The sequence below is a fragment of the Sturnus vulgaris genome, chromosome 5 (assembly GCF_052056855.1).
Source record: "Sturnus vulgaris isolate bStuVul1 chromosome 5, bStuVul1.hap1, whole genome shotgun sequence".
Taxonomy (NCBI): Eukaryota; Metazoa; Chordata; class Aves; order Passeriformes; family Sturnidae; genus Sturnus; species Sturnus vulgaris.
In genome coordinates, this window is record NC_142247.1 from 42,466,230 (window position 1) to 42,491,849 (window position 25,620).

The 25,620-nt window shown below is 39.7% G+C and overlaps 1 protein-coding gene and 1 long non-coding RNA gene across 6 annotated transcripts in view; one reads left to right on the forward strand and one right to left on the reverse strand.

Moving 5' to 3' along the window:
• The window catches only part of ANO6 (anoctamin 6), a 70,904-nt gene extending 50,021 nt beyond the window's left edge, over positions 1-20,883 (forward strand). For 2 of the 5 annotated variants that reach the window (XM_014871123.2, XM_088165569.1), the window contains 10 exons: positions 3,593-3,738; positions 5,174-5,251; positions 6,696-6,921; positions 7,789-7,958; positions 8,503-8,600; positions 9,217-9,347; positions 10,594-10,799; positions 14,850-15,049; positions 15,501-15,606; positions 16,547-20,883. In XM_014871123.2, the coding sequence (XP_014726609.1) occupies positions 3,593-3,738; positions 5,174-5,251; positions 6,696-6,921; positions 7,789-7,958; positions 8,503-8,600; positions 9,217-9,347; positions 10,594-10,799; positions 14,850-15,049; positions 15,501-15,606; positions 16,547-16,753 (1,568 nt within the window). In that variant the 3' untranslated portion in view covers positions 16,754-20,883. Of the gene's footprint in view, positions 1-3,592; positions 3,739-5,173; positions 5,252-6,695; positions 6,922-7,788; positions 7,959-8,502; positions 8,601-9,216; positions 9,348-10,593; positions 10,800-11,333; positions 14,815-14,849; positions 15,050-15,500; positions 15,607-16,546 lie in introns of those variants that run through there. The other 3 variants (XR_015803942.1, XM_088165571.1, XM_088165570.1) reach the window with 3 other exon arrangements.
• LOC148223679 (uncharacterized) overlaps positions 1-23,907 on the reverse strand; it is a 68,818-nt gene extending 44,911 nt beyond the window's left edge. Inside the window, exons 1-3 of the long non-coding RNA XR_015803944.1 lie at positions 21,831-23,907; positions 6,641-21,180; positions 2,453-2,622 (exon numbers count right to left, since the gene is read on the reverse strand). This is a non-coding gene — a long non-coding RNA (uncharacterized LOC148223679). The remainder of the gene's footprint in view (positions 1-2,452; positions 2,623-6,640; positions 21,181-21,830) is intronic.
• Positions 23,908-25,620: the final 1,713 nt, after the last annotated feature.

Below are 25,620 nucleotides of genomic sequence, written 5' to 3' on the forward strand. Positions count from 1 at the left end.
CAGTATCTGTTCTGTTTTGATGACTTCAAGAAATGTCTGAGGAAAATGGTTAAGGCAGCCACATGTTCATCCAGCAGGAGCCAGCCACATGCTTAAGTATATCTGTCAGAGGAGCTGGGGTATTTTCCCAAAGACTTGTGGAGATGTTTGTGCTATTAACAGCTGTGTAACTGCACAATTCAATTGAAAAATAGTAATTTGTTATATTTCCTGCAGGAATTTTTTCCTGCTGTCTTTATTTAAGAAGCTTATTTTAAAAAGTGCTGTAGGTTACAAGCGCTAGATTTATTTTTTAGCAGGGAAAATGTATATGAAACCAGGATGTTTTCCATAGGTGAAAACACTCGGTGCTATATTTAAGGGATTAGGCAACGTTTATTTTCCTAGAAATAATTTATTTTATTCACATTAACAGCTTTGTTAGCTAGCTTTTATTGCAGTGTCTTTTCCAGTAATTCCATGTTAGTCTGTGTACAGGGTGCTATAGAGAATGTATCTCATGTAATATTTTGAATTCATATGGAGGCTGACAAGAATACAAAATTTGCATTCTTTGTGAAATATATTGTATTTTTATTTCCCTATGATGACTGAAAGTGCTTCAAAAGAAGCTTGCTTTAAAGAAATGTAAGATGAAATGTTTAATTTCAGAAAGAAGTTTTCTTCCAAAACATATGCTAAAGTCAAAATACTAGCAGGGAATTCACTAAATTAAAAGTTATTAGAAGTTTGATACTAATGTAATCTTCTGACATCATGTCAAGAGTTAATTTATTGGCAATTTGGTTTTTAATTAAAATTGTGCTTCCTGTTTTGAAGAATGATTCCAGGAGCAATAGTTACAAATTTAAGCTTCATGGCTGTTGGCAGTGTTTCTGGGGTCCCCCTGGGATCCCTGAGACTGCCAAAGCAGTCCTCGGGACAGAGCACGCTCCCAAGCCTTGCCTGGATAGAATGTGGCTTGCGGCGCACTCTCAAGCCAGCAGGGTGAAGAGATGGGAACATGAAGAGAGGCGCAATTCCATAGTTTATTCTATGAAGGTATCCAGTCTAACATATTCAACAGTTGGGGTTTTTCAGGGGTTTTTATATCTTTTGAGGGTTTTAGATTTTGTACCAATTACCAAGGGAATTCTACATTCTAACCAATCCCCGAAGGATTTTACATTCAAAACTAGCCTATAGATACTAAAGAAAAATGAACCACCAATATTACAGATAAATAACAGGGCGTCCACTAATGGGGGTTTGAATTCCTTTTTGAATTCATCATTTAACAAGCAGTTTCTTATCTTTAAGCTATGGTTTTCCATGGGGCCTGTTCTAGGGACACAGAGAAGCTCCCTACTTTATAAATGTTTTCTGCTCCCTCCATGCATGGCTATATAGGTGGTTGCAAGGTCTATTAGTATTCTTGTTGTAAGTCCTCTATACAAAGAGGTGAGTTATATTACAGAAATTCAACCAAAATTGAAGTGAATCCAAATGACCCATGGTCCTGGTGTAATTCCAGCTGTAATTTTCATCTTACTCTATTACTTTTATCGACCTCCTTGTCCAAAACAATTAAAATTCATATTAGACTCTTAGATATATTATTGCATCATTATCATCAATACACTTCTAATAAGTGCATATTTTCTTGTGTGTGTTCCCTTCAAAAATCTTAAAACACTGTAAAACACCAGGGAATTTGGCCTCAGGAGTTAGCCCTTTTTATGCATTAATGCTCTGCCAATTCTTCCTTTGATGGTAAGAATAGATGGGCAAAGGTCAAGAGCAAGAGGCAGCTTCCACTTCACTTGCTGCCATTCCTGGATCCCCTCCCTGAGCAAGATCAGTTAAACCAAGAAATGTTCTCCAATGGAGGCACTTCTCAGACCTTGATGACGCAGCTTCAGAGGCAGAATACCTGGGCCATCCTGAGGGGCAGTGTTGGGAGGCACACAAAAGGGACACCATTCAATATGATGTGAAATGACTGCTTTGATTTCCTGATTCTGAAATGTCATTTGTTTCCACTGTTGAAACAATCTTGCTTCAAAATAAAAGGAAAATAGCAAATCTAGCAGGAGCTCTTTTCCTGCTCTGAAAGACACCACTTGGCTGATAGGGGGCTGGGAGAGCTGTCCCTGTCTTATGTGCCCTTCTGTCACAGTTAGCACATGAGACTCCATTACACATTGAGTCCTTCTACTTCTGGCCTCTCCTGCAGCAGCTGAATTTGCAGCTGGAACAAATCAGTATAGCCTGTAGGTTCCTGTGATTTCAGCTGGGCAGCAATTAGAGGTTTATGGAAGACTAATGTCCTTGCTCTGCAGGAGAAAGCAGATGAGACCCTCTGGTCCACTGCTTGCAATGTCCTTGCTGCTTCTAAGCATAAAGTAGTGGAGAAGTCCTTGTGAAAGAGGCCCCTGAATAATCGGGGGAGCAGGATTTTCTGGAGTTTTACCTGTTTGCAGATGCTGAGGTCATCTCGCAGCCCAGCCGATGGAGTTTCCTGGGTTTAAAATGTGTCAGTTTGGGATTTTTCAACCACACCTGATTTTAGACATAACCTTTAAAGTTTGGACCTGTAACTGCATGCCGCTGAGGTTTCATCATTCAGAATGAGGGGCCAAACTAGTAAAAAAAAAGAAAAACAATTTTAGGGTTAATTACTCCCAGACAATGAGAGAAACAAGAGTGCAGTGATTGGATACTACTCCTCCTGGAAACAGTGATGCAGAGCCACACCACTCACTTAATCTGAGACTGCACCCTCTTCAAGAATGAAGTATAGGGGTGTGCCAGGGAGCATGGTACTGACATCCAGCATCCTGAGCTCCTCCCAGCCTTCCCATATGGGTGTGTCATTGTCTCTGCTGCCAGATCTGCCTGTGTAATGTCTTGGGACACGGTAATGAGTTTGGCTGGATTCATGTTTAACTGTTACCACTTAGACATCTGTGTACCTGACCCCACAATGCTTCCAGCTGCAGGGGCACAGTCCAGGGAAGCAGCTGGCCCAGCCCAGGGAGTTTCTGAACTTCATGCCATACAAAAGAGCTGCAGTCTCTTCAGGTTTGTGCTAGCCAAGGAGGAAAGAAAGCTGTATTTAAGCAGTTTTACATGAACAAACATTGTTTTTGTAGTCTGAAAATTGATAACTTGGCTACACAAAAATTGCAGCGTGAATGAGCATGAGTTCTTCCCTGCAACAGTTTTTAGCATACTGAGTTTAATTTTTCTATCCAAACAACTTAGTTTCTTAAGCATCCCATGTTAAACCTTTTCAAAGCAGTCTGTAATGTGAAATCCAAAGTGCTCATATTTTGGCCTTAGGCAGGAAGAAAATACATAGATGAAGTATATAAATTATTTAGCATGTGGTTACACCACCATTTACCTTAGATTTCTCATATTAAAGTACATATACATCAAAAAGCATAATTGCATAAAGTTGTTTTCACCATTGCATTAGCCAATAAAGGTTTTATTCCACGTCTATGAAAAGTTGTATGGAATACTCAGCCATGTGTTATAGCCCAGAGGGGTCAAGCAGTATCCAGTACTCATGTGATATTGCTCATTTTGTCTGTCATTTGGATAGTTACTTTTTTCTTGGAGTTTTGGAAGCGACGGCAGGCTGAACTGGAGTATGAATGGGACACAGTTGAGTACTTGGAGCAAGAAGAGCAAGTTCGCCCAGAATACGAAGCTCGCTGCACTCATGTAGTGATGAATGAAATCACACAGGTAAGAAATATTTTGATAACTGATGATGGTTACTGCTACAGACAGGCTGTGAGCAGACACTATGAAAATGGTGAATCGGGACTGGAGCTTTATAAATCAGCAGTGCCTCAAATTGATAAGCTGGCCTGAAAACAGTGACTTGATAAAGTACAGATGCAGGGAGAGGGAACTGACATACAACCAAAAGCACTTTAAAGTAGTTGCCTGTTTGAGGACCTTGCACTGCTGAGGTTCCTTTGCCTTAAGTAAAAAGAAATAGGTATTCTCCCCAGCTTAGAAGACTAAGTCTGCTTTATTAAATCCCCCAAGAAATTATTAATTGTTGCTTCCAGAGGCCAAGATCACAGAGCATTTGCTATCTTTGCCTAGGAATGCATCAGGAAAAATGGTGAATAAGGGAAACGTTGCATTATTATATATTTTCTTAACAGAAGATGTTTCTGTTTAAAACATGTATAAATAGCTATTGTTCCTAAGTGTATATGGATGAAATTATGATTAATAACAACAAACTTGCAGAGATAAGGATAAACCTTATTTCAATGACAGAGGATTCATATTTATGAGGATCTTATTTTAGATTCCTATTTATTATACAATTGAGTATCTTTAGCTTTGGCGGCTTACTCAAGTTCAGTTTCACTTTTTATTATTCTCTGTCAATAGATTACTCTGTCTTTTATCTAATCATTTGCACTGCTTTCACATTCCATCCACGTTATACTAATGTTTATTAGAGGGCACTTGAAAAGTTTCAAAATTAACTGCCATAATTGAAACTATCCTATATAGATCTTCTTTTTATATCTTATGCTGTCAAAAGACTCCTCCTGTTTAAAAGCTTATAAACCTATGCCACCTTGACTATATAAAGTCATAGCTAGAAATTTCCTTTCAGACCATTCAAAGAATGAGGAATATGCTAAAATATTTTATTTTGATCCTCAGAGATTCTTTAAAGACTCAGTGAATTTTCACAGTACCACATTGAGGTAGTCATTTTCCTTGGGGAAGCCATCCCATTGTTCATATGGAATACATTGAGAAGTACAGACATCAAGGACAAAAATTTTAGTGCCTGCTAAATTTAGCCATTGAAGTTTGAAAGATAATGACCTTGGATACCATGATCAGCCAAGAAGGATGGGTCCATTCAAAAGGACTATGCACCCTGTCATGGCTGAAGTCAATAAGAGCTGAGGACCCTCTACCTCTATGGAAGTCATTTTTATTTTAGAAGGGGCAGCAAAAAAAGACACCTGTAATCAGGCAAGACTTCTGAAATCATGAATAAATGTTGAGTTTCCAGGAAACAAAACAAGGTACTTTTTCCTTTTTTTTCTGCCCTCAGTATAATCATGAGTTTAATTGGAGCACACGAAAAATATGAAAGAAGATTGTGTGCATCCTTGATCTATTTCTTAATCTTTTACAGCAAGAAGAATATGTGCCATACACTGCATGTGGGAAGTGTGTACGAATGACTTTCTGTACAAGTGCCATCTTCTTCTGGGTAAAGTTCTTCTCTTATTCATTCCTGTCATAAATTTACTTTTCTAATAAATGTCTAAAAAATGATCCTCCTGAACTGAACAAAAAATGAGAATGGAACAGTTTCAGTTGAATTTCCATCTCGTGCATAAATCAAGTCCATAAGGTATGGACCCACTTGGAGAAGGTAGCTGTAGTCACCCAATACTATTAGCATACAGTATCAAAATATCTTGCAGCTGTAGCTTGTGAGTTATGCTTGTGAAGGTGGTCCGTTGGTTTTTTCTTCATTATTTTAAGACAAATGTCTTTACTTTAAAGGGGCAGTGAGGGGAAGACTTTGGTTTATATGCTCTCCTCCCTGCTTGTTTCTGTCTGATTTGTTCCAGCTGTATTCCTCCATATTGTGTCTCACAGTCCCCAACCTCTTTCAGGTTTTGTGTTTCACTTAACAGAGCAAAGCTGGGTGCTCTTTAATCTTCCAGAACTGCTACTTTAATTAAAACTAAACATTGAAAGCAGTCCAGTCAACCATGACACAATATATAACACAATGAGCGGGCTCAGAGAGATTGCCTTGAAAAGCTCTGGGTTTTAGCATGCTGCAAGTCCTCCTCATCTGTAGCACAAAAAGCAGCTGGAAAAGACCTCATTCTCGGTGATAGAATGCAGACAGGAGAAAGAGTAGTGTCTGGCAGCCCAGGAGAGCCTCAGCATTGACACATTTGAAACACAAAGGAAAGAATACTGATTTGCAGTTGGATTTAAATAGGTCAGACTTCATGTTGGAGGGAAGAGATTTCTGGGTTTGTCCCTTGTGTTACTGCATAGTTACTGTGTGTGGGGTCAGGGAAGGTAGTTCATGGCAGTTTGCTGAGATAGTGAAAATAAGACACACAGCCCGTGACCTTTAAGCTGAATAATATCTAAAGAACTAGCAAGAAACAAAAGCAGGAAGAGAAGCAGAAAGAGGAGATCGCAAGCAAGATGGGATACCGAGATCATTATTGCAACTGCAGACTACATGACTTGGCTTAAAATGTTTCTATTCCTTTGAGGGGTCTGTAGTCTATAATAGTATCATGTGGAAGAGAAAGTGCAACCCCCTCCATAATCAGTGTTGACTCTCTGCTACATTTGCCATCCTGCCAACTGTCCAATATGAAGAGTTTTCTCCCATCACATGCCTCGAGGTGCAAGATTTGATTACATCACTATAAACCTGGTTATTAGTCATAAAACAGACCATCTCTTTTTTTTCCTGCAGATTTACTATGCTACATGAAAAAAGGCTTCTTTTATGGATTTGCTATTTATTGCTTTGCATCTTATTTGATCGTCCTCTTGCAATGGAATGACAGTCACAAAATTGCTTTCCTTTTGCCTATCATAAAAAGTGCTTTGAACTCACTTTTTCCTAATGCTGGTGGTTGAACATGAACATCTTTCTTGCATTCCCTTGGCAGATCCTTTTGATTATTGCTTCAGTTGTTGGAATCATTGTCTACAGGCTCTCAGTTTTCCTGGTGTTCTCTGCAAAGTTGTCACAGCACATCAGTGGAACGGAGGCCATCCGCAAGTACCTGACTCCACAGACAGCCACATCAGTAACTGCTTCACTCATCAGCTTCATTGTCATTATGATTCTCAACATCATCTATGAAAAAGTGGCAATCGTGATCACTGACTTCGGTATGCTGCTGCTGTACCTCAGATGGAAATGTGGGGTAAAATAGCTAGAAAATTTAGCATTTATATGTGTAGTAGGTATTAGAGTAAATGAATGCCTGTACCACATCTTTCAGAATTTTCCCACAAAATCACACAATACCACCTAGAAATTTTCCAATATAGATTCTGTCAATATCAGAGAAATATGATATTCAGCTCTTTGCCTGAAAAGTCCTTACATAGGCAGCATGAAAGATCAGTTGTTTGTGCCTGTGAAACATACAAAGCAAAGAAAATTACTATAACAACCAAGCTTTATGAAAACAGATCAGCAAGGCATAACACATTCAATTATATTGGCTTTTGTTTATGGGGAAAATAGCTATTTTCTTGTAAATAAGTGAACTAAGGTCACCATTCCAAAGCTACATACCACTCTGATGTTGTTAAATAGATAAACAATCACGAGCAATATTATTCTCTATATGGAGGACGTCAGCATTAAAGTAGCTCTTTTACTTTAGATGCATGAAGTAGTGTGGTGTTTTCATTTAATACTGTTTCATCAGTCCAAAGTGTTACATTTGCATCTTGCCTGAGTCTGCTGGATTTGGGTGCTTTTTCTTTCCCTGAGTTATTAGAATTTTTGCTTCTTCTCGTTCTTTATTGTCAGGGAACAAGTTCTTTTCTTTATACAACCCATACAGCTTTAGAATTATATGATGGTTACAGTATACATGGGGATTACGTACAATCTAAATGATAATGCTCTCAGTTTATAAAGGAATATGAGGCACAAAGATACTTTGCAGCTGAGGCTCTAGAACAGCTTGTTGGTTGGGTTGGTTTTTTTTAATTTATTCTTTATTAACTTTTCCTTCATTGCAGAACTTCCAAGGACACAGACTGATTATGAAAACAGTCTGACCACAAAGATGTTCTTGTTCCAGTTTGTCAACTACTATTCTTCATGCTTCTACATAGCCTTCTTTAAGGGTAAATTTGTAGGTCACCCTGGAAGTCCAGTTTATTGGCTAGGAAAGTATCGCAATGAAGAGGTAAGAATGTAGAATGTAGAATTAGTCTGAGTATTGTGCTGCAGTTAGGAATGTATAAAGCAAAACATAGTTGTACATATTTAACATTAGGGTTTAAAAAGTGACTGCCTCCCAAGCTAATTGCCTCCTAGCCTCTAGCATAAAAGAATATGGCTCAAGACCAATTGGGCTTAGAAATGTATTACATATACCCAGAAAAGTGTATTTCACCATGGTCCTACAATCTGTGACTGGGCACACAGAAAGGAGAGAATATCAGCAGAAGCATTCATATTTTACTGGGTGACCCTAACCTGGTGATAGCACAGAGCTGCATGACTTCACCTGGTATTTCACTCTTTCACTGGTGTTCTGTCAACCTGCCATATGTGGCCTGGAATTTGCTTTTGCATACCTTACTGGAAAGGTTTGCCTAGACAGTCTTCTTCAGTTGCTTTCAGTAATGTTATTACAATAAACCAGTAATGCATAATTTTAAATGCTTCATTCATGCCTGAAAAGTTACCCAACTTCAAAACATTTTCCTGTCTCTCCTAACCTTCAGTGTGATCCAGGTGGATGTCTCCTCGAGCTCACAACCCAGCTTGCCATCATAGTAGGAGGGAAAGCTATCTGGAACAACATTCAAGAAGTGCTTCTTCCGTAAGTTCAAACTCTTGAGTAATCTGCTCTTTCATATTTGACAAATACTGTTTTGCTTGATGCTGTCAGGCACTGGGTCACTGAGTGTGGTAAGTGCATATTGTATTCTGAAAGAATGGGACTTGTCCTCAGAGTCTCTTTCGGTTTGGTAGTCTGGGCTCCTGTCTCTGTTGTTTTAACTGATTTTAATTCTAATCAGAAATTCTTCCTTCCTCTGCAAGTCACACTTGATGTGTTTCAGATTGAATATTCAAAACTGAGGTAGTAGAAGCTATGAGAATATTAACTGAAGACTTGCTTAGTACTCATTGGAATGATTTGTTGTTATACATTGAGTTTTTAAAAGGCATATATAAGTTACCACTTTAACTCATTTAGTAAATATAAATCACTATGATTCTGGTATATTGCCCCTTTACACTCTTATTTATAGTTTGTAAAAACCCACTTTTAGAATAAGGCAATAAAAGGAAGGAAGGAAGTTTTGAATAATTCAGAAATAAATAAATCCATTGTTTAAACCTATAACAGCAGAAATGCCAATTATTTTTTTCATTTACTCAACTTTTTAGGTTCTTTTACCAATGTTAGTGTTCTTTTTCTCCCTGTCTGATAGTTTGGTCAAGAATTTAATTGGAAGATACTCTGCAGCTGCTAGATCAGAAAAAGTTGTTCCACGTTGGGAACATGACTACCACCTCCAGCCCATTGGAAAACTTGGACTATTTTATGAGTATCTTGAAATGGGTAAGGAACAGTTTTGTCTGGATTCACTACCACTGCATGTTCTAAATACAGACATGTTCTAGAGAAAATCTTCATACAGGCAATGCTTAATATGGTGAACAGAGGAGACAACCATGTTTTCTGGGACAAGTTTTGATTGAGCCATTACAGATGGTTTTACAAGCTTTTATTAAGTAGCTAAACCTTAATCCATTTTATAACTGGGAAAGAGCATGTGATTGTACAAGGTGAAGTACTACTACTTCCTTGCCTAATCCTGTGAGAAATGCATTCAAATGTCAGAGCCCTGTCATGTTCTGGTGTTGCATAGCTGATGCCTGGGAAGGCTGACCTGGAACAGAGACTAGACAGAGCAAAATGAATAAAACAGGTATTTATTGAGAGGATACACTTTGGGCAGTGCAAGAGCCCAGCCGGAGCTACACCCAAATCAAATCCAAGATGGAACCCGGTCATGAGTTTTACGCTTTTATAAGTTTTGGTTCATCTCCATATTGGGGTCAATTATCCAACCACAGCCCCAGGCTATGAAGTTTCAGCCCCCTGGCTTGCCCCTTCCCCTTCACCGTTGTTTTCGCTTTTTGGGTATCAGTTGTCCTTGATTCTCTAGCTAGGAAGGGATTGTTTTGTCTAACTACCCTGTGAAGAGAACTTATAACACCTAATATGAAGTTTCAGAGTTACACACCAAGCAAGAGAGAATCTGAAAAAAAAATAAAAGCTAAAACCCAAGGCATAATTTCCCCCGCTTTAGGCATCATAGCAGAGCCCTGTGTCAGACTGCTCTGCTGGAGGTCTGCAGTCACCAGGGAGCTGGCAGGCCATGGCTGGTTTGTTGCCACCATCCATTCTGTGACAACATTGTCAGTGTACTTAAGGCAGTACTCAGACAGCAATAAGATGATTGTTGATTTGGGCCTTCCAGTTCAGTACAGTTGCAGATAGTCATGAGATTTCCAGGTCTTCATGATAAAGATGTCAGAAAAAAATGGATATTTGAACACCCAGAATAGTTCCTCATGCTATGTTGTGATTTGTAATATTTTCTTGTCCCCTTTACCTAGCAGGTTTTTCCAGTACTGTTGTACTACTATTTTTTTCTCATCCAGAAGATTCGCTAGGAACCCAGCTACTCTTCCTTGTTTCTCCCATCTGAGTTTGGAGTATATAAACTATACATACCTACACTTGCTTATCTGCAGTAAGTGAAAGCCTCATCAATGCATGTAACCTCTCCCTTTCATAGTGATACAGTTTGGCTTTGTGACCCTGTTTGTGGCGTCGTTCCCCCTGGCTCCTCTCCTGGCTCTTATTAACAACATGTTGGAGATCCGCTTGGATGCGTGGAAGCTGACAACCCAATTCAGGCGCATGGTTCCACAGAAGGCACAAGACATTGGTGCCTGGCAACCCATCCTGCAGGGCATAGCCATTTTGGCCGTGGTCACCAATGTAAGTATGGTGCCAACAGCTGCAAAAGATAGAATGCCTCACTGCAGGTGCTACATCCAAATGTGAGAATGCTGTGTGTGGCAATGCAACTGAAATGATCCTTAAGGCACACCTTCTTAAAATAGAAATTCAGCTTAAGAAATTCAGTACTTAAAAATACCATGTGTGCTCAAAACTGCAGATCAGAATTAATTTTCTGAGCATTTGGACACTAATCTCTTCTTCAGTTGTACTTAATTTTTTTAAGTAGATAACAAAGAAAATTAATTTTAAGAGAGTTTCCTGAAAATAAGAAAAAAAATCTGATTAATATACTTCTAACAATGAAATTCAGACCTTTCACATTTTTGTGTCAATTCACTGATACTGTATTTGTAGGCTGCATTATGGGAAGAAAAATAAGCCATTGTTATTTATCACTGCAGTGTATTTGATTGCTTATTCTTAAACAGTAACTATTACGTATTAACTTACAGAAAGTTCTTGCTGCTGGCCTTTTTTAAAAGGAGCAATAACCACTGGTTTCTTCTGCAGGGACAATAACACCACAGATTATCCATGGGGAATAGTCTTTCTCGACAAGTTTGCTTCAACAAGGTTTTCTTCTGTTATCAGAGAGGTCCAAAAATGTTATGCTACTGGATCAAATATCCATATTTCCTAGTCAATCCAGCTGGATCTTGTAATACCAATATGAAACTAGAAGTTGAACATGTATCTTAAGGTTACTTTAAAATATTGTACCTTATCACAATTCTCATGGTATTCGGGGCAGAGTTAATGTGGCTCACGTTGACTTGGCCATGTATAGGCTTCTGTTAGGGATGTGTTTGTGCCCTGCTTTCTGGAGTTGATGTCAGTGTGAACAGGGCATCAGCTGCTCGCCTCCGTGGGGCTGCTGGCGTGCCAGGGGCTCAGCTCCAGAAACTGTCATGTTCACACAGTCCCACTGCACGTGCTGTGAGGACCTCAAAGAGGTTGCTATTTATTGCTAATGAAGTGTGGGCCATAAAGCCATGTGCTTGAGCAAATGCTAGAAGCTGTTTTCCTCCTTTAAGTGTGTTCCTTTTCTTGTTTGACATCAGGAACTGATCCAAGTCATCAGGCTTTCCTTTACCAACCCTGCCTTGATTTTACCTTAGTACACAGAAAGTGTTTCTTCTCTTCTACGTGAGTTGTTACAGCTGATTATACTTGGGTAGTGTATCATCTTCTCCTTCATGCATGTTACCTTTGTAGCAGCTGCTAGCCCTTGCAAGCAACTTTTGCACAAAGCTACCAGTTTTGAAAGTTGCCGTGAGGCACTGGACTTCCTATTGCATCTGTTGTTGATTTGAAGACTGATTTTAATTAGTTATGGTATAAATGGAAAATTATGTGCAGTAAAGCTTGGTAAATGAAGAATGTGCTGTTTGTTTGTAGTTCTCCAGTGCAATACTCTGAAATGCAGCCCATAATTCAAGAGGAAAAAAGTTTTTCCTTTGTGAGGATGCTGTAGGATTAGCTCTCATATTTCTGTCCTTGAAGCTCTCCAGAGCACATCTGGAGATCATTCTGAGAGAGGGAGGAGAGTGAGACAGGGTTCAGATTTAGCATGATGAGAGACCTGGGACCTTGCAAAAAAGATTCAGTAAGATCAAATATTAAGCTCCGTAAATACCATATTCCAGCATCTTTCTGATACAAATAAGCAGCATCAAACTCATTTGGTCCAAAGGGAGAATAAATTTTTTTGCCTTACTGTTGATATTAATTCATTTATGGTCTGACTAGATGAGCTAATGAACAGAAAGAAAGTTTATTTAACAAAAATTTTCTATGCTTGTAATTCGCACTACAAATACTCTACTTTTAACTATACTTCAGAGTTAAAAACAGAGTAATTTAGCTGTGAGGTCGCCTCCCTGCAACTGCAACAATAATATATACTTCTTGTCAGTCAAAAACACCTACTCAGCATGTAAATATAAACAACACATAATTTTCACTTCATTTCACACTGGCATGTAATGCTTAAAAACAGTATTTAAAAGTGCATGCCAACTACATTTGATGTAAGCCAAAGTGCAGTACAAGAAAAACACCTTATCCTTGAAAATTTTCAAAGAGTTTTAGACCTAGGATGCCTCCCTTTTATTTCTCATCAGCCGAACTTTCTCTCAGCTGAACTCATTTGTAACAATATTCTGGAGAACTAAATACAGATCTTGGACCACAGTCTCAAAGGGATTGTTCCTGTAACTTTTATCTTAACTACAGTTTATCTTAACTACGGTTTAGCTTCTCAGGTTCTTCAAAGTAAACCAGCTCAAAAGGCAAGACACTAGGATATCATTTGGCAGAGGTGTCACTTGAGGTGGGGTGGGTCTTGCCCCCTTTTCAGCTCCCTGCTCTTTCCCTTCCCTGTTTTTCTCCCCCAGTGCTGTCTCTTGCATTGTGCTGGCATCAGCACTCTATGAACACATGATGAATCAGACCAAAGAAAGGATCCAGTGGTGATTCCCAGTCAGATCAGCATTGTTATCTGATCTGCTGCATGGGGCCAGGAATGGCCAAGCCAGCACAGTGCACAAGTCAACTGCGAGAGGCAGAGGCAGGAGGTTGATTTAGCTAGCACTGCCACCAAAGCATTGTTCAAGGAACTGTAGAACAGGTATCCACTTTTTTTCTCCATTTCTCCTCTCTCCTTCCCTTTTCCCACAAATTTTACAAATATCTCCTCAGGCTGGGACTGTCTGGCTGGGAATGCTGCACAAAAATGGAAATTTTTTGTCTTATGTCATCAAAATAAGGAAATCCAGACCTCATGAATTGCAGACTGGCATGATGGGGAATAAAATACAGATATTAACCAGTTTTTATGTTCCTCTGTTACCCATTACTGTTTGACTTTGCCCCTAATTCTGTCCCAAAATTTTCCTGTAGCTTTTTCTGCCTCTTTTATACATCTCTGCCTCCTTCCCCCATCCTCATCAGATCCTTGCTTCCCTCCTTTCTCCTCCATGTCTCTGCTCTCATTCTGTCCGTCCATGTTGTCAAGTGGGTATTTTTATCCTGATATGGGACAAAACACTTCTCTTTCAGTCCTGGAGTGCAGCAGGTTACTCCTTCCCAGGTGCTGGGCACCAGAGATGCCTGTTGTCATGAGTCGGCTGGGCAGCCTCTTGCTAAATACTCAGCTGTAGATCTTGCCAGTGGAAAGTCTTCCTCACAGGGAAACCTTTTGAACTTGCAGTAGCAGGGGAGGAAATTGGATTAAACATAGTTAACCTGTCCTCCAGAATAGGATGTTTTGGGAAGTTCATGGGTTTAGAAAACTTCCCACAACAAACCCACAGATCATATTTCCTACTCAGTTTGTGACTAGCAGACTGAGTAGGACAGGGACTCTCTTGGGAGCAAGATAAAAACAAATGGTCACGTCATATAAAACAGCACTATGCAACTGCTACTAAAAAAATTATCTTGGCATCAAGAGCAGTTTCCACATGTACTACACTATAGTAGGAGGCAGCAAATACCAAGATGAGTTTGGGCTGGCTAGCACCTCAGAAAGGGTGGGATTTTTCTAGGACCAGAGATGGATCAGTTATAGATCTAATTTATTTAATTCCTTTACTCAGACATCAGAGAACCTGATGACATTTAATTTTCTGTTACTGAAGAACTCTTCTGTTGTTTCCATTAGTTTCTTTAGGCAGAATTTTTTTAAGCATCTCATAAGTACTCATAAGAAGCACATTTGCTGATCTCCTCTGCATGCACATGAAAGAAGTGTCTTCTAGTATAAGTGTTTTAAGGCATTCAACAGAGCTAGTATAATTTAGAAACTGTACAGAGTGCACATGCCAGAAAGGGATTGTTTTGTGCCTATGAGAGACTACATGCTCATTTACAGAATGAACAACCACTGACAAGAAAAGAACATATTTTCTATTTTTAGCTTATATGCTAACTTTTGAGATTATAAGTATATGGCAAAATAATGCATATTAAAGCTTGTTTCTTTAATGCTGCTCTGCTTTTTTGTCTTCTCTTTCTGAAATGCAGGCTATGATCATTGCTTTTACATCTGACATGATTCCTCGTCTGGTTTATTACTGGTCCTTTTCAGTCCCTCCTTACGGGAGTCATAGCAGTCACACTATGAAGGGCTATATAAACAGCACACTTTCTGTCTTCAATATATCAGACTTCCAGAATGCAAGCAAGCCTTTTTCCCCTTGGTTTGGGAACCAAACGACATGCAGGCAAGTGTCAAAGAAGAATTTGTCATTTCCAATTACAAAAATAATGGTTTTTATATCTAAGCCATCTAGTTCAGTTAACAACGTCACATAAGAAATATTAAAACACAGGAAAACCCAGCTTATTTTGAATGGCAGAATGGAGTGGAAATATTCACCCATAAGTTTGAGCTACTCAGAAAATTCTTATTTTAATTTGGCTTTCTCCTAGCTGATACTTTTCAAAAAAAAAAAAAAAGCACCTTAAAATTTTTATCACTAAAATGGCAAAAATACTACATTTCGGCCAAATATGGCTTATCTAGCAGATATGCTAGACAGCATCACAGCAGTTTCCCGAGCTGACTGTTCGGGACGCATTAAGCAGGGCCATGTCGTGCTCCATCCTCTGGCCGCAGTGCCGTACTGCAGAGATGCCAGGGAGCCGCTCCTGACTTTCCTGCATTGCTTTCAGATACCGAGATCTCCGCTACCCTCCTGGTCACCAGCACCAATACGAGCACAACATATACTACTGGCATGTCATTGCAGCCAAGCTGGCTTTCATCATTGTCATGGAGGTCAGTGTATGGGGGGGTTGAGTATTGCTTATTTAGCCTCTTCCCTCCCTGCAGAAAATCCTTCGGAGGCATTCGGTCCAGGCACAGCTATCAGAGCTGGTGATGTGTGCTAGCATGAGCAAGAACTTGGGAGATGTAAATTCACGGTAGCAGCATTAGAAAAAGAATTCCCTGAAATCATGACGTCAGCTGGCGATTGCCTCACATATCTGCAGCCTCTTTTCTCAAGAACTGTAGAATAATTTTTAATAGCAGAAATAGAATACATGCATTTAGGAGGAAGTTTGCACACAGCGTCCTGAATGCATATATATGATACCAGTACATAATACATGTACATAATACAGGTAAAATACGTGGCAGAGTGAAGTCTATAAAGACAGTCACTGTAAGAAGTGAGTCTCTAGGTGATCATCAAAAAGCAATTGCTCCTTCCTCTGCAGCTACAGCCTGGATTTTTGAAAGATGGGAATCAGTCCAAGATGAAAAGAGAGAGGTATTGGATATTATTTAATTATAAAATGTATTTACGGCCTGATCCTGGGACTACTGAAGTAATCAGAAACTGGTTCGAGCAGATTTCCTGTATCAGAGAAAAGTAATTGCCCCAGTCATTTGAAGAAACCTAAAAAATCTTATAGGAAACTATAACCAGTGTTTCCATGCAGGAGGGAAGTAGTGTGTACCAGTGAGTTTTCCCAAAGCAGGCAGAGAAGTCCTTGCTCAAATCAGGATTGGAAAATCAGAAATTCTTGTTTATCAGATAATTATCTTAGTCATATCTTTTAAAAATCTTTTTCTACAATGTTAGATACTAGTTGTGAATCAGCTCAGAGTCTTAAGACTGAAAAGTGACATTCTGAAAAGTGACATTTCATTTATAATTATAATAATGTCCTGTTCAGCCTGACTGACATTTTTTCGTTTTCACCTTTCCCAGCATGTCATATACTTTGTGAAGTTTATTATTTCATATATAATTCCGGATGTATCACAAAAGACCAAGAGCAAGGTCAAACGAGAGAAATACCTCACACAGAAACTATTACACGAGAATCATCTCAAAGGTGTGACAAAAAACATAGGCAAAATAGCCGACAAAATCATCAAAGGAGCAGACAGCACTTTCCAACCTAAAGATGAATAAGTACTTTTTCATGTGGTATAACAGTACCTGGACAGCTACTACCTATTCAGATATTACCAATAGCTATCAAGCACTTTGGATTTACAAAACATTGTTTCTTTCAACTCTTACATTCTCATTTACCAGCTTCCCTTGGACAAATGGAACCGCTGCAATGAAGATAAGAGTTATCATTTTTTTTAAACAGCTTTTTAGGACATTAAAAAAAAAAAGATTAAGGTAAAATTTATTTATCATCTTTAGAAGATGCAGATTAATTCCCAAACACCTAGGCTGCTTTCTACTTTCTTAGGCATCAGCTATTAGATAACTAGTCTGACTTGAATAAAACCTTAAGAACATGAATTATTTGCTCTAAGAATATCATCGCATCTAATGAAGGAGTTTTGATTGCTTGCTAATGCAAACCTCAGCTATAAAATGAAGAGGAAAAGCCAAACATGAAGGAAAAAGAAAGAAAATGCAACTCAAAATCCCATGTTAAGCCACTGGAATTGACATACTAAGCGTGGTTGTTTGCAACTCTGAGTCAGCTATGCATACTGAGACTTAAATGGATAACAAGACATTTCAATTAATCATGGACTTGGATCAAAAAAAGCAACAGGACTGTAAGCCCATCCTGTTCATCAGTCTTTGTGTAAACAGGAGAATTGCCTTTGAAATCAATGCATACAAACTGACCTTACAGCACTCCAAGGGAGTAGAAAACTCAGGCATTTTATCTTTCCCCAGTCAATGTACTTTCCTTAGTTCACTCGCCCACTCTGAGCTAAATGCTCATAGCCTTGAAGGTCTCTCACCTGTAAAAGCAGTAAGTGTTAAAAGTCTTTTTACATACTAAATCAGTATTTGTGGAGGGCTGTCTTTTGCATTTCTCTCACACCAGGACGTGCTCTTCCCTGAGGTTTTGACATAGGACGAATGTGCAGCTGAACATTTTGATACACCTTTGTGTAATAAAGTGAATTCTGACAAGACTATGAATCTATTGAGACCGGAGATTGGAATAAACCATTTAATAGGCCTTAACCATCCTATGAAGCTTTAAATAATACGAAAGGATGTCAGAGGTGGAGAGGCATAAGCTACAGCCATCAGTCATCTTCAAATCAGGCTGCAGGTCTGCTTGCTTGTTTTGGCTCCAGCTGCAAACTGGGAATTAGGGAATTACAGATTAGGCATGTATGTGGAGGGCTATTTTGTGCCTGAAGCAGTGATATTGCATATTATTAACTTGCTTTCTCTTTTAAAAGTTTTCATGGACCAATTTATATAAATCATGAAAACCAAAACCTTTTTAAAAAATAAAAATATGCCTGTACTCTATAAACCAGGTGATTACTTTATGTTTGTAGTTTTGTACTCTTCTTAAATGCAATAGATGTGCAGAATTTTTAGCCAGATTATTCATATAGCTTTTTTACGTATGCAGTCCATTTAGAGAAACTAGCAATTAGAAGATGTATTTTATCCAGTCAACAATCAGAAGGAATTAAACATATGAATTTTGCAGGAAAAATCTCCAAATACTGAGTGCCATGTAACTCAAGCCTGTCTTTTGAAGCAAACTTTACAGAATCATAAGATCATTCAGACTGGAAAAGACCTCTAAGATCATCAAGTCCAACCATTAACCTGACACTGCCAAGTCCACAACTAAACCATGTCCCTGAGTGCCATATCTACATGTCTTTAAAATACCACTCTCTGAGCCCGGCCGTCCAGCCAGTTTTTTATCTAGTAAACAATAGGTCTGCCCAAGCTGTGAGCAGATCAGCAGCCTTTTCGCCCCAGGGACTTGTGTCTGTCTAAGTGGTGTAGCAGGTCACTGACCATTTCCCCTTGGATTATGAGGGTTTCATTCTGCTCCCTGCCCCTGTCTCCCACCTCAGGGGGCTGGGTACTCAGAGAACAACTGGAACTACTTAAGACTGAGGCAAGGAAGGCATTGATTACCTCAGCCTTTTCCTCATCCTTTGTCTATGTGTTTTCCACCGCATCCAGTAAAGGATCAAGAGTCTCCTTAGCCCTCCTTTTGTCTCTAATATGTTTATAGAAACATTATTATTATTATCTTTTGAAGCAGTAGCCAGATTAAATTCTAGTTCGGCTTGGGCACTTCTAATTTTCTCCCTGCATAACCTCATAGCATTAGTCTTCCTGAGCTGTCTGCCCCTTCTTCCAAAGGTCATCAGCTCTCCTTTTTTACCTAAGTTTCAGCCAAAGCTCTCTGTTCAGCAAGGCTGGTCTTCTCTTTTTTGTATATTTCCAGGGATGGCGACTACCTATGCCACTGCTCAGTTACCCTCACGGTGAAAAAGTGTTGCAGTTTGTGCCCACTGCCTCTGGTCCTGTCACTGCATAATATACCAAACTTCCAATTAAAACACAGTTTTGTCAAAAAACTGTTTCAAGGAACAATTCTAGTGAAGTACTCAGGATTTCCCTGTGCAAAATGAGTTGGGCTGGAAAGGACAGTCAGCTCCTTTCATACTTGGAGCTTTTAATTTTAACTTTCAACTGGACCTTTCTCATTTGCAGTTGTGTTCAGATGAGAGATGGCATTTTTATTCCCTCATCAGTGATCACAGCACAGTGTGCCTTAAATACTTTTCCAGGTGTGGTGTTAGAGAGCTGGGGCAGGTAAGAAAACATCCTGTGATAAAGGGGGGGGGGAGGGAATGAAGCGCAAAATGGACCATTTCAGGTAATTATTTGATCTTAAGGAAGCTCTTTCAGAGCTAAAGAGACTAGGAAACAAACTAATTGTCATACTGTGAGCAGTGGCAGAGCTTAAGACTGATTTTCAGGAGTGTCTAGACTTTTGCTCCTTGTTTGATACCTGGGGACTCTCAAAGTTATTCCTTCCTACAGTTGGCATAATTTCCTGAAGGGGGGGTTAGCCCTCAGTGTCATAAAGAGTTTATATTCCTGCCTTTAAAATAACAATTTAAAAACCCATTCCATCAGCAAAGCCTATGTGCCTATGGCTTGGGCTCCTCCCATAATAAAATCCTAATCAGCCCTGAGTGTGTTTCTACGTAGTCTTTTTTGTTCAGATGACAAATGTGCTTTTGAAACCTGTCTTCCACTTGTCTCCATTTTCTGGGAGACACCACAGACTAATCTGGGCACACATGGACTGAGTTCCTTTTGGTTCAAACTGACCCAGAAGGTGGCTTTTAGATAAGCACAGAATGGTTGCTGACAGGCACATAGTCTGCAGAGCTGAAACCAGAGCTGGGCTGAAGAGAATAGTGAGCTCTGCATGGGCATCACCTAGCCAACATTAACTTTTTGCTCTAGTAATTTGCTTCTGAAATGACACGTTCCTTGCTAATGTAGCTGTAACGTTTCATTTCAGAAGACATTACATCAGGAATTCAGTTCAGTTTACCATGTGCCCAGTGTTATTAACAGCAGAGTTCTGAATCAGAGAAAGAAGATGAAAACCAACACAGTGCCTAAAAATTGCATTTTATTAGTTTGATTGGAGCTGTGCAGTTTCTGAAGCCTCTACCTCTAGCTGCTGAAATGTGCTCTGCTTGCACGCAGGAAGCTCTGTGGAGGCATAGGAACAAAATGCTGGGGGCCAGTTGCCAACGTATGAATATTTGTAATTTTATTTTTTTAAGCTTGATCACTTATTAAAGATCTGCTTGAAGGGAAAATCAGGATTTGTTTTATACTCTGAATCCATTTTACCTTTTTTCTACACTTGATATTTAGGCCAAACTCCTTCTTTGTACAGATCTATTGAAGTCAGGGTGAATTTGGACCAGTGATCGTTTCATTGTCTTAACAAGCACCATAAATTACAGACTATCACGACTGTTTTAGACTCTGTGTATGTCAACAAAATTCAGAATGTAAGAGTGTATTTTTTGTATTTTTTCTAAGAATGTTTGCTATTAGTTTCTGAATATTAAGATTTCTTTATATTTATTGGCATTAAATAAAGTCTATTTTAAAATATCAATACATCTGATGTTGATTAGTATTTGTTTTTCCTTGAATGGTACTGCTGCTGCCAAATGTTACACTTACATTATTACAGTGTCATCCCTAATTTCCATATCCCTGTTCTTTTTCGATCTTATTACATTAAACTGTTACTTATACTGAAATTTATCTCCTGTGTTTTTCTGCATCTCCTAGATGGAAGTCATTCCTTTCAACATCACGTCGATGACAAGGACCATTATGTTCTCATACAAATAAACAGTTTAGGTTTTATAACCTTTCACTCCTGTCATGATAAACCTTGTGTTATGTTTCAGAGTCATCATTTATTTCTTCATCTGGATCGAGTATGGGATGCTCCCACCTCCAGGCAGTCCACTCTGTCTCTCCCTGCCATCTAGCCATCAGTTCTCTTCTGCTTCTGCTCTAGGTCCTGCTCTCTGCTTCGGGGAAATCCTTTCCTAAGACGTAGAGAACAGAAAGGTTAGAGGGTAGTTTTAAATAGAGACCTCCTTTGCACTGCTGTGTGTTGTTTTTATTTCACATAAAGATTCTCGGGATCTGCTTTCAGCAGCTTTATGACAACGTAGAAGCAGAAATACTAACTTCTAACCTATTTTCTGCTAAGGGCTATGTTTCTCACCGATGCCAGTACCCACATGGCCCTGATTTGATGGCTTTGATTTGGCTTTACCAGAGCAAGAACGGAACAAACTTTAGAATAACGCATAATAAGGATTATTGTCCCACAATCAGAAAGATATAGTATCATCATAGCCCAAATCCATATGAGGATTGTGCAGTTTTAAATTGACTTATGCATTTAAAACTGTTCAAACAACAGGCTTTAGTTATTTTTCTACTTAATATACAAATAGTCAAAGTATAGTATTTTATTTCTGGTGATGCTAGAAAGTAATTCTTTCCGTCACAGAGCAGATGAAGTGCACTTATTTTGGATAATCAGTATATGTCAGATGAAAGCACACTGTGTTCTGCCCCACCTGGAACACCCAACCCTGTTAGTGTGCTCTGCCTGCACATCACCAGAGATGTCAGCAAAGGTATGAGCAATTCACACCAAGCCTAGATTTTTCTCTGGTATGCCTACCTGTCATTTCCAGTCTATTACATAAGGCTGCTTTTCCAATACAGGGGAGCAAGTGACGGTTGCTGCAAGATTTTTTTTTATTTGCATCTTTGTGGACTTCAAGCATGGATCAGTAGCAGGTATGCAAAACACTGAAAAGATATGGATGTAGTTTGTCATAAATAACCTCAACACAGCTTGGGGCAATCATTTCCCCATAAGAAAATAATGTGTTTTAATAGACTGATAATAGTAAAATATTATTTTTAGGAAAGTTGGAGAAACTGGGTTTTTTTTACAAGCTGGAAGTGCATCAAAACAAGAGTCTTTTAAAATTGCTTTCTACAATTTCTGCTGCATTCTCTGATACATACTGTAAAGCAATGCTAATTGCTGAGAATAAAGTTACAGTTAATCAGTCAGGAATTATATCAACTGTATGAAGATATACTATGCTCTAAAAATATGTAGGCTATGGTAATATACTAAATACTGAAGAGAAAAAAAATGAAGAAAAAGTACACACACAGAACCAAGGAGAAAATCCCACTGCATTCCACAGTGCAGCATGCACAGGCCAGGACACCAAAAAGCTACCTCTAACATATGAAGAGAGAGTTGGGAGGAGGATACGGTGGGGGGAGAAACTCATATCTTAAATTGTGCGGCACAATAGAAATTACAACCAACTCTGATAGCATTAATGTAATATCAGGGCGGGCAATGTTAGGTATTTGTATGGTATCCATGTAAGACTCTCACATAATTTCTCAGCTTTTTGAGAAATTGTGATGCCCACAAGTGCCTAAATAAGCTGTGCTGTGAGCCACAGGCACCTGCAGCTATCGCCTTACCTCTCATTCTCTGGGATCTCACTTGGTCTCCTGTTACAGCCATACTGTGCTCATTCATGCAGTCATGCTCTAAACCGGTCTGGCTGCTCAGAGTGAGCAGTAACTTGTGAGCCTCTCTGGAGAGGCACTGCAGGATCTTTGCTTGCTGGAGCCAGGCAAGCCAATTGTGACCAACACCCCCAGCCTGGTATTCAGCCCTGAACATTCATCCCCTCCACTGAGGATTGAGGGTGCTTGGGGTTTTATAGAGCTCAGAGTACCCAGGCTGCCAGGGGTTAAGATTACTCGTTCTATGAAAATATTTTGTCAGCAATGCCAGCATAAGGAGGCAGGGGCTCTGCTTTCTCCCTGCCACCCTGGAGCTGCCTCCTGCCAACCCCTGTGTTTGTGCAGCTGTCCACTGGGCAGGGGAATGCAACCACACGGATGAATGTGCTGGCACAGCTGGCCGTGCTGGCACGGGTGGCTGTGCTGGCATGGCCACATGGGCAGCCTGACAGAGGGTCATGCAGGGTGGGAAGTAGAGATGACATGGTGGGAGAGGTAGCCCAGCTTCAGGGAAGGCTCTGGCCCAAAAAATCTACCAAAACACAGCCAAATGGGCTCCTCATCCCATAGTTATTTTAATGAGTTTAAAAAAGAGGAACTTGCCTGTCTGCCTAAGCTGGTTACACAGATGAATGTGCAGGGTTGTGCCTTTAAGAATCCCCTGCATAACTGCAAACAAGCAGGTCTGGTCTTGGCACCTGCTCTGTGTCCTCTGAATATCCCTATTCAGGTGTAGCTATTGTGTTTTGAGCTCAGGCTCCACCTGAAGCCAAATGAATTTTCCAAGTTCAGACATGCTGTCTGTGTGCTCATATTTTTAACTATATAGAAGATTATATAGATGGCTAAAAACTCACAGGATCAGGCCCTTTATCATTGTGCTAAATGTGGTTTTGCAAAAAATATGACATTGTTCTATCAGAGATTGCCAAAATGTCACCTGGACTCTGAAAGCCCCAGGACAATGAGGGAGTTCCATGACAGCAACCTGCGGGAGCCAGCTGTGCAGCCTGGGACAGAGGTGACACCAGACAAGGGTATTTGCAGGAGGTTTTGGCCAGAAGCAGAGGTCGCAAGGTGAGGGCAACAGCAGCCCCATGCACAGCCATGCAGCCCCCAAGTTACAGCACTGATAGCTACACCAAAGCAAGGACTGAAAACTTCGTGCCATATCTGCTGTTAATTAGTAACCACTTACTTAGACCTGGGAAAGGCAAAAACTGATCTGCCTCTCCTGGAGTACTGTACCTCCAGATTAGACAGGTTATAGACCTGTTACTGCTTACAGCAGCTTTCTTTTTAAAAGATACTAAAGCATTTCTTTTTCTCTCTTAAAAAGGTATATGCACGTGAACATTAGATCACTGTTTTTTCACATGACTACAAATTTTAAAAAAGGCTGAATTTGTGTTTTCCATAACTTAAAGCTTTTACTGAGAAGCCTAAGTAAATTTAAAAAAAAAAAAAAAAAAAAAAGGTGCCAAACTGATTTACTTTTCTTGTCAGCCTGCTCCTGTATTTCTTCCCCAGTGATCTATAAGGGGAAAAAATGCCACCATCCCCCAAGAGAAGCCATTAACAAATCCTTTCTTATCTTGCAGTTAGAGTAATGACATCCTATTGGCAGTGCAGCAGAACAATGTCTTATTGAAAGCTCCTGCTGGAGGATTTGGGCTGTCTTCAGGACCTGAGACCTAGTAATGAAAACAAAACAGGTTCTACTGCTAAATCAGAGACAACTCTTCTCTAGTTCTCCAATGGCCTTTAGCAGTCCCGGGCACACAGAAGGTGTGCATAGTTCACCGAGGTATCACCTACACCACAAACTCAGCCAAGTACAGAGACCTTACTACAAGAAGTATGCCCAAAGTACCAAGCAGGTAAAGTATGATCTATGGAATATATGGGAACAGTGATGGAACTTATACACAACACTGTACTTGACACATAGATTAGCCTGGAAATACAGGTCCATCAATTTCTTACAATCTGATTTAGTCTTGTCAGAGTCTATGACAAATTATTTGCTGATTTCTGTACCTCATCAAATTCTTTAGATCAGCTGCAGATATTTTTGATGAGCAAACATGAGTTGGTGATTTGGGTTTTGGTTGTCATGTCTGTGTATGATCTTATTAAAATGAATAATGTACCTTTGTTCTTTAGATAGATTCACCTTCTGGTAGCCCACTCTCAGTATCTTGTGGGTACTAAGAGTTTTACAACCCAGATATCAGAGTTAGGTCCATTGTATACACATGCCTTTGTACAGATGAAAGATTGGTCAGTTACAGAAAATGTAACTGTGCTTCTCAAATTCACCCAAGGAAAGGAGAAACAAAAATGCAGAAAACCGGTTGTTGTAGCACTGAAGCCTACAGCTTAATGTAATCGAAACCACCCCTGTCAGAGTTCAAGCACATCCTGTGTCCCCAAGCTTTCCTGCACATTTTTCAATTATCACTTGTGTTTATTTGACAACCTGAAGAATCAGCTCAAGATGCAAAACTGGGAGAGACCTAACTAAAATCATACGAACACTGAATATTCTTCTACCAGCACATCACAGGGCCAGTGGACACAACTGCTGGTGCACAGAAAGAGCAGGGCACCATGTCACAGCACGGCAAAGTAGGCCAGCAAGACTCTTGGAGCACTTGGAGTGCTTTAAAGTCTTGTAGATCCATGTCCTGGTGTCCTGGCTGGGGAGGTGGAAGAGGCAGCCAAGTGGTTCTAACAGATCTCTACTACCTAAGAGTCATCATTCCTCTCTCCATCAACCTTCACTATGCACAGCATTCTTCAGGCCCTTTGTGAAGATTATGCAATCATTAACCCAAGACAAAATTCCCCCATTTTTATCTATTCAATTTTATTCTGGATAAGTGAGTCAGCCTGGTTCATTACAG